At 45.6% G+C, this 18861-nt stretch overlaps 1 protein-coding gene across 3 annotated transcripts; it reads left to right on the top strand.

The window, feature by feature from the left end:
- Positions 1-9902: 9902 nt before the first annotated feature.
- Positions 9903-17992, top strand: PRSS16 (serine protease 16). 3 transcript variants are annotated; one of them, XM_005553785.3, is made up of 12 exons: positions 9903-10009; positions 10084-10250; positions 11060-11159; positions 11314-11443; positions 12884-13007; positions 13233-13310; positions 13407-13454; positions 13940-14230; positions 14403-14544; positions 16282-16461; positions 16575-16720; positions 16837-17992. In XM_005553785.3, the coding sequence occupies exons 1-12, from the start codon at positions 9940-9942 to the stop codon at positions 16903-16905; spliced, it is 1545 nt and encodes a 514-aa protein (XP_005553842.3). In that variant the 5' UTR covers positions 9903-9939; the 3' UTR covers positions 16906-17992. The 3 variants fall into 3 exon arrangements, with proteins under 3 accessions (XP_005553842.3, XP_073895182.1, XP_015305240.3); XM_074039081.1 differs by lacking the exon at positions 10084-10250; XM_015449754.3 differs by lacking the exon at positions 16282-16461.
- Positions 17993-18861: the final 869 nt, after the last annotated feature.

Raw genomic sequence — 18861 nt, 5'->3', positions numbered from 1 at the left:
CTCTTTGTGCTATCTTGTTCTTCATTCTCCTGGTACCTCGGGTGCCCGCACAGCATGGTAGGCTGCTCGAATAGTTTTATGAATGGGGAAAAGGTGTGCAGAGGTCATTTCTGCTGATTATCAAGACTTCGATTCTTCGAAGTGGAGCACGAGGATCCTCTAGGCGTCAGGCAAATGTCTTTAGGAGTCTCAACGTCTTCCCCCCTCCAAAAAATACTTTCAACAGAAATCAATTTACCTCCTCATTGGTGGTGGAATGGGAAGATGGTGGAGAAAGCTGTCCTTTAATAACAGTTCGGAGGTCTTCTCCGACAAAGGACTTTGTACGTACCTTTTCTTTCCCAACTCCCGCCACTATGGCTGTTGGAAGACTAAGGACTTCCACTCAGCTAGGCTTCCGCGCCTCTTCCTGTCTGGGCGCAGCTACTGTTCCTGGTATACATTCGCTGCGCCTCGGGCAGCCTAAGGGTTCTCAAGTTCAACAAGCTCGACACCCAGTTCTTTTCAGACAGGGAACACACTGGCGATGCAAACAGGGTTGAGTTGGTTCAGGTAAGCATGTGTTGAAATAGACAAGTCTGCGCCCTAGAGCCCTCGCAAAGATCCTGAACAGGCAGCTCATTTTCCTGGACAATTTCCCAGGAATTAAGAGTGTGGCTCAGCTCTAGTTTGGAGTCCAACTCTAGTTTGGTGGCCAGCAAATAAATTTCGAGTGGAAAGAGGAATTCAGACCATTTCTGGAGTGACAATGGCATCCACGAGCCAGCGCTCTAAATTTTCAGTTCACTTTCAGGTTTCTTGGATTTCTATTTTAAGGACAAAGAGGATAACGCTAGCCTCCATGACCCTGCTGAGTATCTAGGAAAACTTCAAGAACTTGAGGAAGGCCGTGTTGTAATATCTGGTCTGAGTGTGCCTCTTTGGATTTGGAGGCTGTTTCCAATAGACACAAGATAAAAAACTGAAGATTTAACAGAGCTTAGTGGTTAGCCAAGCTGGGCCCTTAGGCTTCAAAATATTGTTACCCACCGTCCTCCACAATTTTCTAAAACTATGTACATCCCTACACACATTTTTGATAAAGTAATATGTATCTTAAGATTAAGCAGATGCTTTTCTTTTTATTATAATTATTGACATTTTAAAAAATTAAAGTGCTGCATAATTCTTGAATACGTTGAAGATTATAAATTTTGAATAATGTAATAATGTTATGCTTAAAATTATTTTAAGTTTTCCATAGCCTACTTACTTGCAACAACAACAAAAATATATATGTACATTACAGCCAATTTGGGGGATGGCACAGGCTTTCTTTCTTTTTTTTTTTTTTTTTTGACAGAGTCTGACTCTGTCATCCAGACTGGAGTGCAATGACATGATCTCAGCTCACTGCAACCTCTGCCTCCCGGGTTCAAGCGATTCTCCTGCCTCAGCCTCCTGAGTAGTTAGGATTACAGGTGTGGCTACCACGCCCAACTAATTTTTGTATTTTTAATGGAGACAGGGTTTCACTATGTTGGTCAGGCTGGTCTCAAACTTCTGACCTCGTGATCCACCTGCCTCAGCCTCCCAAAGTGTTGGGATTACAGGCATGAGCCACTGTGCCCGGCCGGCTTTCATTTTTATGAGTTCCTCTGAGTTGAATTATCACTAAAATTATTACTTATATACAATCAAGCATAACAATAAAAATATGAACTCGGAAACTAATCAGTAAGTATAAAGGTGAAACTAATTAGATATTTATCTAAATGACACAATTGAGCTTTTATAATTAGTTCATGTGATTATTGATAAATATACACATTGCCATGATAAGTCATTTCAACATCAGTTTTATGCCCAACTTAAAACTACTGAGAAAATGTATTTTAGTATACAAATAAATGAAAATAGATCAGATTTTGTTACACAAATGTCTCAGAATTATATAGCACTAAGTTATTTGCCAAAAATCACATAGTAACCCACAATAAATAATTACATTTTACACTCTATTCTAGTTGAGAACTTGACTAGATTTTCCCTTAATTTGCTTAAATCAAATAATTGGAAACTTCCTGACTTGCTAAGGATAGTTATATAGCAATTAGAACAATTCAGTTACCAGGGAAAGACTCTTCCCACCCAGGTCTTTCCAATGGTCCCTGTGTTGAAGCCCAGAGTGTTTCGCACTTTGAGCTAAAGAACCTTGGTCATATTGAGAAGAGTGAGAGAAACATGGGTTTTTTGTTTGTTTTGTTTTTGTTGTTGTTATTTGTTTTGTTTTTTAATATAAGAAAGGCCTTTGAGAAAATGCACACTTTGATATCAGGAGTGTTCTCAGACAGATCAATTTTAGAAAAAATCTATATGGTGGTTGATGATAGCACAGTGGTATGATCTTGGCTCATGCAACCTCTGCCTCCCGGGTTCAAGCAATTCTCCTGCCTCAGCTCCTTGAGTAGCTGGGATTACAGGCATGTGCTACCACGCCCAGCTAATTTTGTGTGTGTATGTGTGTGTGTGTGTGTGTTTCATAGAGATGGGGTTTCACCATGTTCGTCAGGCTGATCTCGAACTCCTGGCCTTGTGATCCACCTGTCTTGGCCTCCCAAAGTGCTGGGATTACAGGCGTGAGCCACCATGCCTGGCCGGATCTTGCACTTTTTAAAATTAGGTCCTCTTGTGTTCCCAAGGGTAAAATTACCCTAGTTTGATAACTGCTGCAGTAGACCACTGAACCTCATTCTCTGAAAAGAGTAGATCTCCACCATCTATCATGTCCCACTACTTTGTGGTACCATACTCCTAAAGGATAGGTATTATTGAGTGTTTCAATAATTTCACCATGGCACTTGGTTAATAAGTAGCCAAGGCATATGAAAGTCATCGCTTTATTGCCTTTGGAAGTCAGAATTGAAACATGTTTGAATTTGTGCCTTTGTAATCAGTGGAGAGAGTGGGACAGATGTAACTAAACTCCGAGTAACACTAGGAAATACATTAAGCATGTGCATTAACAGGGTAAAGGAAACTTGCTATATGAACCACATATATGTAGGATTTCGGTCAGGGTGGTGGGAGAAGTTGTAAGAGAAAATTACAGGAAAAACACAAACCTTCTTGGAATGCTGGGAGGTTTTGTAAAAGCTTTAGGAAAGGCTTATGGCTGAAGGCAGCCTGATCCTCTTACCTTGAGCTAACAGTAAAAAGCAAATAACAAGGGGATGTAAAGAAACTGATCTAGAAAAGTTAGTTTACTTAGGCCTCCGACCCTGGCCTTTAGTCACCCGCAGGACTGCTCTCTCTGTGGAGGGTGACCATATTAATTATCCACAGGTGTGTTGACTCAAAGCCTTTGCCATTAAATCTGTACTGAATAAATGCCCGCAGTGCCAGCTTGTCAGGGCCACAGCTGCGTACTCTTTAGAACACCCTCCTTGGTGTGTGCAAGCAGACTGCAACAACTCCTTCTGTGAACGCCCGGTCCCCTAGCCCACTCTTTCACTGGATATCTGTGTCTGAGTGCATGTTTTCATCCGACCTTTGGTCAGGGTCTGCAGGTTGGACCCGGCACATATACGGTGTTCATGTGAAAAGGCTTTTCGTAACATCCCAAATCATTTCTAATTTGTGGGGAAAAAAAGGTCTTACTTCTGAGCACTTTTGTGAGCGTCTGCCCTGCCATGAAAAAAGTTTCAGTTAGAAGCAAGAAAATGGAGCTCACTTCTAGCTAAACATTTTAGAAGAAAAAGGACAGTAATGCATGTCAGTTAATTTGGGACTCTATATATATATATAATATTTACATATTATATATATATTTTTATATTTATAACTTTTTTTTGAGATGGAGTCTCACTCTGTCGCCAGGCTGGAGTGCAGTGGCGTGATCTCGGCTCACTGTAACCTCTGCCTCCTGGGTTCAAGCAATTCTGCCTCAGCCTCCCAAGTAGCTGGGACTACAGGCGCATACCACCACGCCCAGCTAATTTTTGTATTTTTAGTAGAAACATGTATTTTAGTAGTTTCACCATGTTCGCCAGGATGGTCTCGATCTCTTGACCTCGTGATCTACCCACCTCAGCCTCCCAAAGTGCTGGGATCACAGGCGTGAGCCACCATGCCTGGCGAGTCAACTATATTTTTAAATTTTAAAACCAGATTAATCAATAATGAATTTTCAAAATTCATCAAAAAGGAAATTTTCATATATACAGCATAGACCTGAAAAAAACATATGACTGACCCAGAACAGAAAGGCATTTAAAGACCTCTTCTATCCTCACTGGGCATTCATTGCATGGCCCCAGTACCCGTCATTACCACCTGCACACCTGGACCTGTCTCGACCTCACAGTCTCTCCCAGACAGAAGCTAACATAGCAGAGACATCACGAGAGTTCCAAGGTTCATTTTGGGGAGTCTTGATTCCTTTTCAGGTCACTTGTAGGACCAAGAAAGATGCAGACCAGAAATTGCAAGATAATTAGGAGTTTCTTGAATTCAAATTCCTTCCACTAGTGCCTGAGGTTCTGGAGAAGAAGGCAATGGCTTCAAAGCAAAAGGGAGTAACTAAGAAAGTGTCCCCAAGGAGAGGGCAGGAGATCTCTGAAAAAAGTTAAACTCCCAAAGGAAAAGGCGAGGGTGGAGGGAAGATATGTGAAATACATTTTGGACAGTGTCACTTTAAACAGATGGGTCTCTTTTCTCTGTGTAGGGCCAGGAACTCCAGGCGCTTGAGACAGAGTGAAGGGCTGAGAGGAAATCAAGATCACATGGAAAGTCGCTCACACAAATCAAAAGATGCCCTTAGTTATCAGGTGGATTTCGCAAATAGTTTATGACGGTTGATTGACGTTCATGAAAGCGTGCTGGATGGGGCGCGGGGGATTGGAGAGCGCTAGTGTTCTGCCTGCCGATGATCACGAATCTGTTGGGCTGCGAATGGTTTAAAAAGGCAAAGCAATCTAGGGGATGGATTTAAAGCTTCCTAGAGCATCATAATTTATCCCCTGTTTTACTGCTCAAATTGAGATGACTTCTGGTAAGAACAGTTCAGAGGAACAAAAACCATAGAGAAGGTACGGGTATTGGAAGCAAACCCACAATTTTGTGGGTGCTAGGACCACACTCGAGCCCAACTAAGCTACCAATCATTCCACTGACTTGTCTTTGCTTTGAAAACATTAACTTCATCAACATTCTTCTCGTAGATAATCTGAGACTGGAAAGAAGTCCCTTCCCACCTTCTACCCCTGCCTCAATAAAAATAATAATCTGTTTTTGATTAAAACAAACAAACTTTGGTTTTAAATCCTACTCATGGAGTAGACAAAGGATGCAGACGTTTTCAAACCTGGAGCTTCTGACTGGGGAATCTACGGAAATTTCTGACCCTCCTGAAGGACATCATGTCTATGCTCGCCAGGGGGTCTGACCCGCTGAACTTCAAGCAGCAGGCACCTCTGCCCACAATAAAAAGATTCAGTTTCATGCCTGAAGGGATAATCTGCAGCCTCTGGTCCTCTCTATTCAATGATTTTTCCTGGCATCTTTCAGTTATCACTTTTCCAGCGTGTTCGTGTTTGAAATTGGGGGCTTTCTACCTGTTTGGTTCAGGTTTCTGGAGTCTAAGAAATTACATGAACAAATGGTACAGCCACTTTGGAAAACAGTTCAGTTCAATTTCTTTAAAAGTTAAATTTTATTTTAATATATGCTCTGGTAATTCCACATCTAGGTATCTACCGAATAGAAATGAAAATGTATCTCAACAAAAAGACCAGTACACAAATGTTCATAGTGGCATTAGTCACAATAGCAAAGAAGGGAAATAACCCAAATGCCCATTAACTGATTAATAGATAACTCAAATATAGTATATCCATAAAAGAGAATATTATTCAGCCATAAAAGGAAATGAAATGCTGATACCTGCTACAACATGGATGAACCTCAAAAGCATTATGCTAAGTGAAAGAAGCCAGACATAAAAAAGCATATATCGTAGAATTCCTTTTATATGGAATGTTCAAAAAAGGCAAATAAATACATAGAGAAAATAAATTAACGGTTGTCTGAGGCCAAGGATAGAAATGGGAATTCACTGCAAATAGGCATGAAGAGACTTTTTGGGGGTTACTGAAAATGTTCTAAAACTGGACTCTGCTAATAGATGCACAAATCTGTAAATCTACTAAAAAACATTAAATTGTACACTTAAAAACAGGTGAGTTTTATGGTATGTAAATTATACCTAACAAAAGTGATTTAAAAAAAAAATGAGTTCAAGAGTCTTCTACAGTGGCTGTTTCCTTTTACATTTCCAATGCTTGTATTGCCTATCTTTATCAGAGCCATTTTTTGTCAGTATGAAGGATTATCTCATAGTTTTCATTTGTGTTTTAGTGGCTGAGTGCAGTGGCTCACGCCTGTAATCCCGGCACTTTGGGAGGCCGAGGTGGGTGGATCTCTTGCGTTCAGGAGTTCGAGACCAGCCTGGCCAACATGGTGAAACCCTGTCTCTACTAAAAATGCAAAATAGCCAGGCGTGGTGGTGTGCACCTGTAATTCCAGCTGCTCCGGAGGCTGAGGCAGGAGAATCACTTTAATCCAGTAGGCGGAGGTTGTAGTGAGCCAAGATCACACCACTGCATCTCAGCCTGGGTGACAGAGTGAGACTCTGTCTCAAAAAAAAAAAAATAAATAAATAAAAAATTGCATTTTAATAATGGCTAATGATGTTGAGCATCTTGTCATGTGCTTATTGGCCACTGGTATATTTTCTTTGGAGAAATACCTATTCAAACCCCTTCTCACTTTCCAATTGTGCTATTTGTCTTATTATTGAGTTGGGATAAAGATCCGTGTCTTTCCAGTCTAGCAATTAAAACAACTACGTAAATTGGTATTTATCAAAAAATAAATTTAGAAATTTACTAATACATTTTTTAAAAGATGGGTTCTTACTGTGTTGCCCAATATGGAGTGCAGTGGCTATTCACAGGCTCGATCACAGCGCACTGCAGCTTTGAACTCCCAGCCCTCCCGCCGCAGCCTCCCAAGTAGCTGAGAATACAGACATGCACCACCACACCCAACTTTAAATTTACTTATGTATTAATTTGTTAAAGGGATCCTTATGGCAACATATCAGTCTTTTTTTTTTTTTTTTTTTTTTTTTTTTTTTTTTTTTTTTTTGAGATGCTGTCTAGCTCTGTTGCCCAGGCTGGAGTGCAGTGGCCTGATCTCGGCTCACTGCAAGCTCCGCCTCCCGGGTTCAAGCGATTCTCATGCCTCAGCCTCCTGAGTAGATGGGATTACAGGCGCCCCCACCACCATGCCCAGCTAATGTTTGTAATTTTACTAGAGACAGGGTTTCACCATGTCAGCCAGGCTGGTCTCGAACTCATGACCTTGTGATCCGCCTGCCTCGGCCTTCCAAAGTGCTGGGATTATAAGTATGAGCAACTGCGCCTGGCTATATACAGTCTTTAAATAAAAACCAAAGCCCTTTCTATGGCTTGCCAGCAGGGTTGAATCTCTGATTACTTCTCTCTTCCCATCTAATTCAAATTCCTTCATTGACTTTCCAGCCCACTAACTGTTGATGTTCCTTGGAGGTGCCAAGGGGGTTTGTGACTCAGAGTCTTTGCACCTGCTTTTGCTTGGGCCAGAAACCCTCTGACTCCAGATAACCTTATGCTCCCCACAGCTCCTCATTCTTGCCTCAGATATTTTTTTTCCTGCCTTCCTTCCTCCCCACTCACTCCCTTGCCTCAGCTCTTAAGTCACATTCTTAGGGAATTCTTTCCTGAGCAGAAAACTAATTGATTAATTAACCAATTTATCCATATAGCCTTTTGCTCATTGCATATTCGTTGAGAACCTATCAAGTGCTTTGAAGTAGTTTAGGTGTTATGAGTACACCAGTGAACAAAACAGACAAAATTCCTTCCCACAATAAGCTTACTTCCTGGGGAATGGTTTGGAAGAGAAATGCAATAAAATGTCATCACTATCAGGGAGTGACAACAGAAGGATCAGGGGAAGGGTGTCAGGGGTTGTGCCATTTTATAAGGGTGGTCAGGTAAAACCTATTTGGTAAGATAAAATATATGAATGGAGAACTACAGGAAGTGATAAATAAGACTTGCAGATATTTGGAGGAAAAGCATCCAATGAGAGCAAAAATTCTAAGGAAGGAGTGTGTCTTGTGAAATATAAAATAGCCCAATGCAGCTGGAGCAGTGAACCCAGGAGGGGTAGGAGATGAAATCATGACAGTATATATAATAGGGGGCCAGGTCATACAGAGTTTTAAAAACTGTTTTCAAAACTTTAGATTTACTTTGAGTAAGATGAGGCACCAGGGAAGTGTTCTGAACCAGGGAGTGAATGATTGTGAATGACTGGGCTAATATTTAATTATATCTCTCTGTCTGCTGAGTGTAGAATAAATCATGAGGCAGAAACAGGTAGACCAGCTAAAAGGCTTCCATGATATCCCAAGTCAGAGATGATGGTGGCTCAGCAGAGGTAGCACTGAAGGTAGTGAGAAGTCATCAGATTCTGGATATATTTTTTAAATTTATGGGAATAATTTTTTTAATGTACAATATTTCTCATACTGACAAGTTCTATGAAAAAGAATTAGGGGCTGGGCGCAGTGGCTCACGCCTGCAATCCCAGCACTTTGGGAGGCCGAGGTGGGCGGATCATGAGGTCAGGAGATAGAGACCAGCCTTGCTAACATGGTGAAACCTCGTTTCTACTAAAAACTACAAAAAAAAAAAATAGCCAGGCCTAATGGTGGGCGCCTGTAGTCCCAGCTACTCCGGAGGCTGAGGCAGGAGACTCGCTTGAACTCGGGAGGCAGAGTTTGCAGTGAGCCAAGATCACACCACTGCACTCTAGCCTGGGCAACAGAGCTAGACTCCATCAAAAAAAGACAGACAGACAGACAGACAGACAGAAAGAAAGAAAGAAAGAAAGAAAGAAAGAAAGAAAGAAAGAAAGAAAGAAAGAAAGAGGAAGGAAGGAAGGAAGGAAGGAAGGAAGGAAGGAAGGAAGGAAGGAAGGGAGGGAAAAATAATTAGGAATAAAATTTGAAAAGGAATAGAAGAGGGCCATAGGTTTGGCAATTTTTAAAAAGATGACCATGGAAGACCTTTCTGAATGAATGTCCTTTGAATAAAGATCTGATTGAAGTGAGGGAGCAAGTCATGTGGATATATGGGGAAATCACAATCCACAGGGTGGGAACAACAAGAATAAGAACCCTAAGGCAGAAGAAAGCCTGGTATGTTCAAAGAACTGTAAGGAATCTATGAACAGTGTGAGATTGTGGGTCAGAGAGGTTCGGGGCAGTGAAGAGGAGCAGAAAGTGAGGGGGCTGGAAAATAGACAAGGTGAGATTGGGGGACAGAGAGACTGGAGGATGGAGAGAAAGACTGAAAAAGAGATGGGGTTGCTGAGGACAAAGAGAGAGAGAGACTGAGTGTGGGAACAACTGAGGGGTACTGAAGATATGCTGAGGGGCAGAAAGAAAAGACTGAGAATAAGTGGGCAACTGGGGTTCCAGAGGAGGTGCTGAGGTGGGGAGAGACAGAGGTTGAAGGACAGTAAGGCATGCAAAGGAGGAATCTGAGATAAAGAAAGGGTAGACTGAAGGGTGGAGAGAAGGAGACTGAGACAGTGAGGGCTACTGAGAGCTGAGGGAAGAACAGACTGAGAGGCCCAGAGAGAAGGAACTGGGAGTTCCGATGCCACATCAGCAGCCTCTGTGTACAGACTCTAGCGTCCCTGCCCCGCTTTAGCAGTTCCTACAGACGCTTGACCTGCCAGGAAAGGAAAGAAACCTGAGCCTCTGCTGAAAGGTGATGGATTTAAAGCCCAGCTGCTGAGGATAAGATAAAGGTCCTCCTGGGGGAGAACAGAGTCCCAAACACCATGACTGTCTGGCTTGCCCGGTGGCTGGGCCCTCTGCTCTTGGTTTCCCTCTGGGGACTCTCGGCTCCAGGTAAGAGGAGGCTGGGGGTCAAGCAGGGCATCCTAAGGGGGCCAGCCTGACTTCCTCCCCTCCATGTCCCACAGCCTCCCTTCTTAGGCGCCTGGGTGAGCACATTCAGCAGTTTCAGGAGAGCTCTGCCCAGGGCCTGGGCCTGAGCCTGGGGCCAGGTGCTGCGGCCCTCCCAAAAGTGGGGTGGCTGGAGCAACTGCTGGACCCCTTCAACGTGTCCGACAGGCGATCCTTCCTGCAGGTGAGGCCAGGAGAAGGGGAGTCCACTGCCCATTCTGCCCTCTCCTCAGTCTCCTTCATCTCTTCCTCAGTCTGCACTTTTTTCCCTCTCCACACCTCAGTTCTCCCCATCCCTCTGCTTGAATCTCATGTTATGCCTTCTGTCAGTATCCCTTTTCCTTCCCTGTTTTTTAGATTTGGCCTTAGTCTCCCCTCTCCCCGGGGTCCCACTCTTTTTGTCTCTCAGATTTTGCCTTTCACCATTTCTTTCTCTCTGTCATTCACATTCATTCTTTCACTGCTCCTCCCTACCCCCTTCCCCTGTCCAGACTGGACACAAAACCTACCACGAGGTCTCAGTAGGTAGCAGAAATTTGAACCAGCTTTGGAATCAGACCTAGCTCACAACAGGCACTCAAAGATACCTACCAAAAGAAGGAACAAATTCACCATTTTTCAGTGCTTCCTCTGTATTTAGTCTCCAAAGATCATCCCACTTGGATCTTATTCCTAAATCCATCTGCATTTATGTCTTATTCTACAATTATTACTTCAAGAAACAGCAAGTTCCTTCAATGTGAGAGCCACTCCCTCAGTTCTGGGGATATAAGAGTGAAAAAGCAGGCCAAAAATTTGCTGTTGTAGATTTTGCATTCTAGATGAGAAGAACGGGAGAAAAGTGAGCAAGTAAATAAACAAGCTCATTTCAGATACTGTTAAGTAAATAAGGAAAGATCCATTAGGGAGAGAGACTGGAACAAACGAGGAATCGAGAATAAGTCAGGACTCTCACTCACAATGCCATTTCTTCTTCCCCATCCCACCTCTTAGCGTTACTGGGTGAATGAGCAACATTGGGTTGGTGAGGATGGACCCATATTCCTGCATCTTGGGGGTGAGGGCAGCCTTGGGCCTGGCTCAGTGATGAGAGGTAAGAGGCAAGGTTGGGGAAAAGAAGGAGTTGGGATGCTGGTGGGGACCAGGAAGGGGAGCTGCATATTGCAATACTGTGAGACCTGAGGGGTGCAAGGACTTAAACTCAAGTTGCATCTCACACCCCCCCCCCACCCATACACTCTTCACAGGCCATCCCGCAGCCCTGGCCCCAGCTTGGGGTGCCTTGGTGATAAGCCTGGAACACAGATTTTATGGCCTGAGTATACCTGCTGGAGGCCTGGAAATGGCCCAGCTCCGCTTCTTGTCCAGCCGCCATGCGTGAGTGGAGGAAGGGAAAGTGTTTATGGTCAAAGGACAGGAATGTCTGTGCTTTGGCATCTCTGCATCTGTGTCTCTCTCCTCCACTGTCTGAAGTCAACCTCTGAGTCTCTGGTTCCCTCTGTTTTCTTCTGTCTTTCACAGTATCTTGTTTTTTCTCTTTCCATTTCTGGGTCTCTGTCTCTCCCTATCTGTCTTTCTCTTATCCTGTATTCTTTCTGTTTCTGTGTCTCTGTCTGAAGTAAGCCACTGTATCACTGTGCAGACCACCAGCATTTCTTACCTGGATTACAGCCACAGCATTCTCACCATTTTCACCATTTTCCCTGCTCTGCCCTTGACTTCCAGGTGGAAATCAGAGTAATTCTGTTAGTACATAAACCAGGTCATGATCCTCCCTGGCTTAAGTCCCTCAGACGTCTTCTGCATTGCTCAGAGTAAGGTCAAAGCTTTTATAGTGGCCATGGGGTCCAATGGGTTTTGGCCTCTAGTTAACTCTGACCTCCACTCTCTCACATTCACTGGGCTCCAGCTACACTGAAGTCCTCACTGTCCTCCAGACTTACAGGCACATTCCTGCCTTGAGCCTTTGAACTCATCTCTGCATGGCGTGACCTTCCCCCAGATATTTGTATGGCTCCCACCCCAGCCTCCTTCAGTGCATCTCACTCCTATTAACAACCCCCACCATTTTTCCCCCAACTTTACTTCACCTGCTTTTTGTTTCTTTCATCTGCTTTATTCTTACAGAACTTAGCTTTTTCTTTCCTCATTGGTGTCTCTGTCTGTTTCTGTCTGTAATAGTCTCTTTGCCTGTCAGTCTCATTTTCTCCGTCTCTGTATCTACATACGTGCCTCTTTGTCTCCATCTCTGTCCCTCTCTGCATCTTAATCTTTTCTACAAGCTAAACGGTTTTCTAACTACAGCAGGATGGCACCAACTGCAGGCCATTTCAGAAACGTTAGGGAAGAAAGAAAGCCTTTGGGAGGAGAAAGAGGATGTTAGACATATCCAAACTTCACTTTCCATTTTTCTTTGTGTCTGTTCCCTCTCCCAATACCTTCTGACTCATTAGGTTAGGATCCCTCCTTCTCCTCTGAGTAGCCCTCCTTGAGTGCCCTCAACCCTTCCCTACATTTGTCAGGTTTTCATCTAAACTGACTTGGAAATTTTTCCTCTCCTACCTAAAATGAGAAGGGAAAGAGGGTGGAGGCTTTCTAGAAAGTGGACGAGGACAGGGTCTCCCTTGGCCTAGGCACACATGTTCTGGGAAGTATATGTGGCTTTGAGAACCCTTGAAAACACATCATGAGAAAACAGCCCTGGCTTCTGGCCAGATTCACCCATTCATGTATCTGGATCCCGGTTTCCCCCAGAATGGGGAAATCTTCAGGGATTCCCAGCGATGAGGACCGACCGAGTCCCCTCTCTGTCCCTAGGCTGGCTGATGTGGTCTCTGCCCGCCTGGCACTTTCCCGCCTCTTTAACATCTCCTCCTCCAGCCCCTGGATCTGCTTCGGAGGCTCCTATGCCGGCTCCTTGGCCGCCTGGGCCCGGCTGAAGGTCCTGTGACTTCTGCGGGTGGGCTGGGGGGAGGGAACTCCAGGGCCCCAGTCTCAGATAATAGAAATACCCTCCCACCACTACCTTCCTCCCGCCCCCCAAAGAATTTTGCACAAGCTGTCCTCACAAGAGCCCGAGATCACACAGCGAGGGAGTGACACAGAGGCAGGAAGATATGCGATTCCAGTCCCTCAGCCCGCAGGCTGACGGCGTCTCCTTCCTTAGTTCCCCCATCTCATTTTCGCGTCCGTTGCCTCCTCCGCCCCGGTGCGGGCCGTGCTGGATTTCTCCGAGTATAATGACGTAAGGATGGCGGGCAGCAGGTGCGGAGGGTAGGGGGGTCCCAGTGGACGGAGACCCTCGACACTTCCGATACCTTCCTCTGCGGTCCGACCACAGGTGGTATCCAGAAGCCTAATGAGCACGGCGATCGGCGGGTCCCTGGAGGTAGGAGGTGGGGCCTAGACCGAGGGGGACTGGGAGGGAAAAGAGGCCTCGGATGCCAGGGAACAGAAGGCCACAGAAGGGCGAAACCTGCAACGTGGCGAGGTCTAAGGAAGGTCGGAGCTCGGGAGAATAGGCAGGTTTTGGAAGAAGGCGGGAGCTGACGAAGAGGCGGGGCACCAAGAAAAGAAGCGCTCCCCAGGGAGGGCGGGGTTTGGGCAGGGACGATCCTATCCGGAGGTAAGACTCAAGGTGGGGCGGGGCCACAACGGAGGGCGGGGCCTGCAGGGAAGACCCGAGGAGGAGGGCTGCGGGTCCAAGGTCTGGGGGCGGGGGGCTGTGGGCGGGGGCCTGGGCCAAGAGCTGGGTCTGCACCCTCTGAGTCTCGCTGCAGGAAAGTGGGGAACCCAAGGAGGACGCAGGTCCTGGGCAGGGAAAGCCGAGGCCCAGCCTAAGTATTGGCGGACATCGGCTCTTGCTTCCCACAGTGCCGGGCGGCGGTGTCCGCCGCCTTCGCGGAAGTGGAGCGGCGGCTGCGCTTGGGTGGGGCGGCTCAAGCAGCGTTGCGGAGTGAGCTGAGCGCGTGCGGTACCCTGGGCAGCGCTGAAAACCAGGCGGAGCTGCTGGGGGCGCTGCAGGCACTGGTGGGAGGTGCAGTGCAGTATGATGGGCAGGCGGGAGCGCCGCTAAGCGTGCGACAGCTCTGCGGACTTCTCCTCGGGGGCGGGGGCAACCGCAGCCACTCCACGCCCTACTGCGGTCTTCGTCGGGCGGTGCAGGTGAGCACAAGGACCCAGGCGTCCACCCACTCTGACCACTGACTCCCAGGAGAACTCAGGAACTCACCCTTGTATTTCTGGCTTTTGACCTCTGGGGACATAGGCCCTTGGGCCCTGGCTTGCTGAGAAGAGAGGAGGAATTTATGTCTTATGTATGTACATTGTTCCCTAGATTGTCTTGCACAGCCTGGGCCAGAAGTGTTTAAGCTTTTCACGAGCAGAGACAGTGGCACAGCTGAGGAGCACAGAACCTCAACTGTCCGGTGTGGGTGACCGGCAGTGGTTGTACCAGACATGTACCGAGTTCGGCTTCTGTAAGTGACTGGCCTAACCCTAACTTTGTCCCCTCAAACAACCTTTTTACTGTGCCCAGAGAAGTCATCTTACAGGTGGTCTGGACTCATTTCGACCCAGCGGTCAGGATTTGTGTAACCTGCAGATGTTGGGCTGGAGAAGGTGGAAGCCATACTAGTGTGCGCATGTGCTTGGTCCTCACATGCCTCCTCACGCACACACCGAGGTCTCCACTTGAGTGATCTTCCCTTCAGCCTGTTCTTTCTCTGTGTCCCCATTCCAGGGATGCCCCCCTTTCCCCAGCCACCAGACTAGAAACTTGAGCCTTGTTTTAGTTGCTTCCTTCCCATTTTCTAGCTAGCCTGTCAATTACTGAGTCCTCCTCACTCTGCATGGACAACTCTGTAGTCCATCCCTTCTGCTTTCTGTGCCTACCTCTGCTGTCCTGCTAGGAACCTCCATCCTTTCTTGCCTGGATCCCTTCCCAGCCTCCTCTCTGGTCTCATGGTTTTCACTTCATCTCTACAATCCAACTTTCTCATAGCATCCACAGAGATCCTTGTAAGTATAAACTTGTCCCTCCTCTACTCAAAACCACAGCTCCTCAAAGACCCCAGGGTAAGGTTGCCAGATACAATACAGGATGCACAGTTAAATTTGAATTTCAGATATACAACAGATTTTTTTTTAGTATAAGCATCTCCCAAATACTACATATGGTAAAGTTAAATGTTCAAATTCCAGCTCCAGCTCCATTTTCTACTCGTGATCTTGGGCAAACTTGGGCAAGTGACTGACTTCTCTATGCCTGTTTCCACATCTATAAAGTGGGAATACAAACAGTACTTCTCTCATAGGGTTGTTTCAGGACTAAAAGAGGTAATATTTGTAACATTCTAAGAATAATGCAGGTCTACAGTAAGTATTCCATAAACCCTTGCTATTGTTATTATTATAAGGCTTTACATATTTTAACCCTCTTAATACATTAGTCTTCCTAACACCTTAGCATCTTTGTACATGCTGTTTACTTTGCTTAGATTATTCATCTTCAAGTCTCAACAGGATGTCCTCCCTCAGGAAGCCATGATCCCTCAAGATAAGTCAGCCTTCCCACCTCTGACTTCGATAGCTCTGTGTTCTCTTTAGCATTTTACACAGCCTGTCATCATACATTTTTTATTGCCTGTCTTCCCCCCTGGATTGAGTCCTGTGACAGCAGAACCTGGAGCTGTCTTGATTGCCACGGTGTGTCCAATAGTGTACAACATTTATCTGAGCACATGGTAGGTGGTCAACAAATAGGGAGGGAAGGGATGAATTAATCTGATGTTATGGGTTAGCTTTACCCTGAAAGCACAGTGAGCTACGGATTTTAAGCAGGGGAGACATAATACAATTTGAGCTCCGAGCATTCCAGACCTTTGCACATGCTATTTGTTATGCCTTCTCTCTCTATCTTTGTTTGGCTCAGTCCTACTCATTTCTCAAGGTCTTATCCTTTGCAGGATGCTTTCCCTGAGCCCATCTTGTTTCCTCTGGGATCCCTGCCTTCTGGCCTTTTTCCATTATAGCCCTGATCACTCTGGGCTGTCACTGTTGGGGGACTGTGTGAGTCTCTCTGCCAGGACTGTGAGCTCCTTGAAGGGAGTATTACAAATGTTCTGGTCATCACTGAGGAAAGCTCTGAAAATGATTATTAAAGGAGAGTGGTGGGCTGGCTGTATACCCACACTTACAGGTATCTCCCTACACAGATGTCACCTGTGGGAATCCCAGATGTCCTTTCTCCCAGCTCCCTGCACTACCCTCCCAGCTAGACCTATGTGAGAAGGTGTTTGGGCTCTCAGCCTTGTCAGTAGCCCAGGCTGTGGCTCAAACAAACTCCTACTACGGTGGCCAGACCCCTGGGGCTAACCAAGTGCTGTTTGTTAATGGTGAGCATGCTACCAAAACCTGGCTCCTAAACCTCCACCTAGCCCCAGCTCAACATAGCCCCATCCTCTCCCAGCCCCCATCTACCTAGCCCCATCCTCTCCCTTCTTTCCAGGGGACACAGACCCCTGGCATGTGCTAAGTGTAACGCAGGCTTTAGGATCCTCAGAATCAGCTCTTCTTATCCGCACTGGCTCCCACTGCTTGGACATGGCACCTGAGAGGCCCTCAGACTCCCCCAGCCTCCGCCTAGGGCGCCAGGTAAGAGAAAAACGTCTCTGAATAATTTGCATTCTCATTTGAATAATCACTTGCATGTTCCTTCCTTCTGCTGGTGCTGAAATCTGACTTTCAAAATTCTTCCCACCTCCCCACAGAACATCTTTCAGCAGCTACAGACCTGGCTCAAGCTGGCAAAGGAGAGCCAGGTTAAGGGTGAGGTCTGAATCTCATACCCTTTCCACTCCCTGCATGGTCACCTCGGTCCTGGACACACTTATTCACTGAACAAAAGAAAGCAGCTTGTTGTGAAAGAAGAAATTCCCAGGAATTGGGATTCAGCACCTGTTCTGCATGTAACCGGCATGTGTCTGCAAACATCTTTATTCCCAACTTCAAGTGCTTTATCTCAGAGAGTTATGGAAATATAAGTAGATGATTATTCTCATTGTAAATATTGGTATTTTGAATGTTAAATGTCAAACAAATGTGACTCCTCATGCTGGTGCCCTCCCCCTGCTGATCGGATTCTGGTTCAAATTCTGCCACTCCAGTTCCTGGGTTAGGGGCTTTGCTGTAAGTTTCTCTTTCTGGACTTTAGATCCTGAACCTGTCCTTGCTTCTCAGTTTCTCTCACTGTACCCCTTTCCCTCAGTCTCTTCCTCTCTCTTTGCCCTGTCACTATTTGTCTTTCTAGTTTCCTGTTTCTCTGAATATCTTCATTTCTATCTCTCTGTTTTTGTCTCTTTCTCTGTTTGTCTTTCTGTTCTTCAATCTGTGTTTTTGTCTCTGGCTCTCTGTCAGTGTCTTTGTCTCACCTCTCTCTCTTGCTCTGACCTGGCTATTTCCACTTTTCTATTTCTGACTGTCATTTTTGTTCTCTGTGTGTCTCCTATTCACTTTCTCTCTCACTCTATCTCTGTCTATATTTCCCTCTCTCCTCTGCTGTGTCCTCAATCTCTTTGTCTTCCTGAGGCTCTGTTTCTGTCTCTGATGCTCTTCTGTGTCTCTATTTATTTTCCTGTCACTTAATCTTTGTCCTTCTCTATCTCTCTCATTTAGTCTTCCTTCCACACCCTTCACTCACCATCTCTTCCCACAATCAAATATCACTCCCTGGTACTTCCAGCTTCCAACCCTAGGGATTCATCATTCTGGTGGAGACTCCTTCTTCCAGGGCCTGGGAGGACAGGGCTAATCCTAAGGGTGCCTGCTTAGGCTATGTTAACTGTGACAAGAACCTGCCATAGATTTGCACTGTTCTTTCCTAAAGAGCAATTGTTTTTAACAATAAATACTTCTCAGCTTTTTGTACATCTTTGTATGCACAGAGATGGTAGTTTTAGAGTTTTACCCAGTTTCATATTTCCTTGTTGGTAAGAGGCAACCTCCTCATGCTATCATACCAGAGTCAATCTCCACTACAGATTAGTTCTGCCTGTTCTCGATCTTTATATAAATGGAAACATGCAGTATATACTATATGTTTTTGTGTCTAGAAGTTTGAAATCAAGGTGTCAGCAGAGCCATTCTCTTTCTCACAGCTCTAGGAGAGAATCCTTCCTTGCCTTCTAATCCTTCCTTGACCAAAAATGAGAGGCAGAAATAGAGCAGTGGAAATAGCCAGGGCAGAGCAAGAGAGAGAGGGGAGACAAAGACACTGACAGAGAGCCAAAAACAAAATTACAGATTGAAGAACAGAAAGACAAACAGAGAAAGAGACAAAAACACAGAGATAGAAATGAAGATATTCAGAGAAACAGAAAGAGATTAGAAAGACAAATACAGAATGCTTCCGTGCCGCTTCCGTGCCTCTTCTGGCTTCTGGTGTTTGCCAGCACTCCTGTGTTCCTTGGCCTGTAGATGCATTACTCCAGTCACATGGCCATTTTCCCTGTGTGCCTTCACATCACCTTCCTTCTGCACGTGCCTATCCATATGTCCAAATTTCCCCTTTTATGAGAATACCAGCTATCTTGGGCTAGACCCAGCCTATTGATCTGATTTTAAGTTGGTTACCTCTGTGAAGACCCTGATTCCAAGGTTACCTCTGTGAAGACCCTGATTCCAAATATGGTCACAGACTGAGGTACTGGGGGTGAGGAGTTCATTGTATCTTTACTGGGGAGAAGGTGGGACACAGTTCAACCATAACGCCACCCAAATGATAACAAGTGAAGGCT

This window comes from Macaca fascicularis, chromosome 4, assembly GCF_037993035.2.
Source record: "Macaca fascicularis isolate 582-1 chromosome 4, T2T-MFA8v1.1".
Lineage (NCBI taxonomy): Eukaryota > Metazoa > Chordata > Mammalia > Primates > Cercopithecidae > Macaca > Macaca fascicularis.
This window is presented reverse-complemented; position numbering and strand designations above follow the sequence as displayed.

Bases quoted from the DNA above. Each gene is read 5' to 3' on its own strand.
- PRSS16 (XM_005553785.3), top strand. From the start codon at position 9,940: ATGACTGTCTGGCTTGCCCGGTGGCTGGGCCCTCTGCTCTTGGTTTCC. The intron at 10,010-10,083 runs GTAAGAGGAGGC...CATGTCCCACAG, and splicing joins CTGGGGACTCTCGGCTCCAG to CCTCCCTTCTTAGGCGCCTG. The intron at 14,231-14,402 runs GTGAGCACAAGG...ATTGTTCCCTAG, and splicing joins GTCTTCGTCGGGCGGTGCAG to ATTGTCTTGCACAGCCTGGG.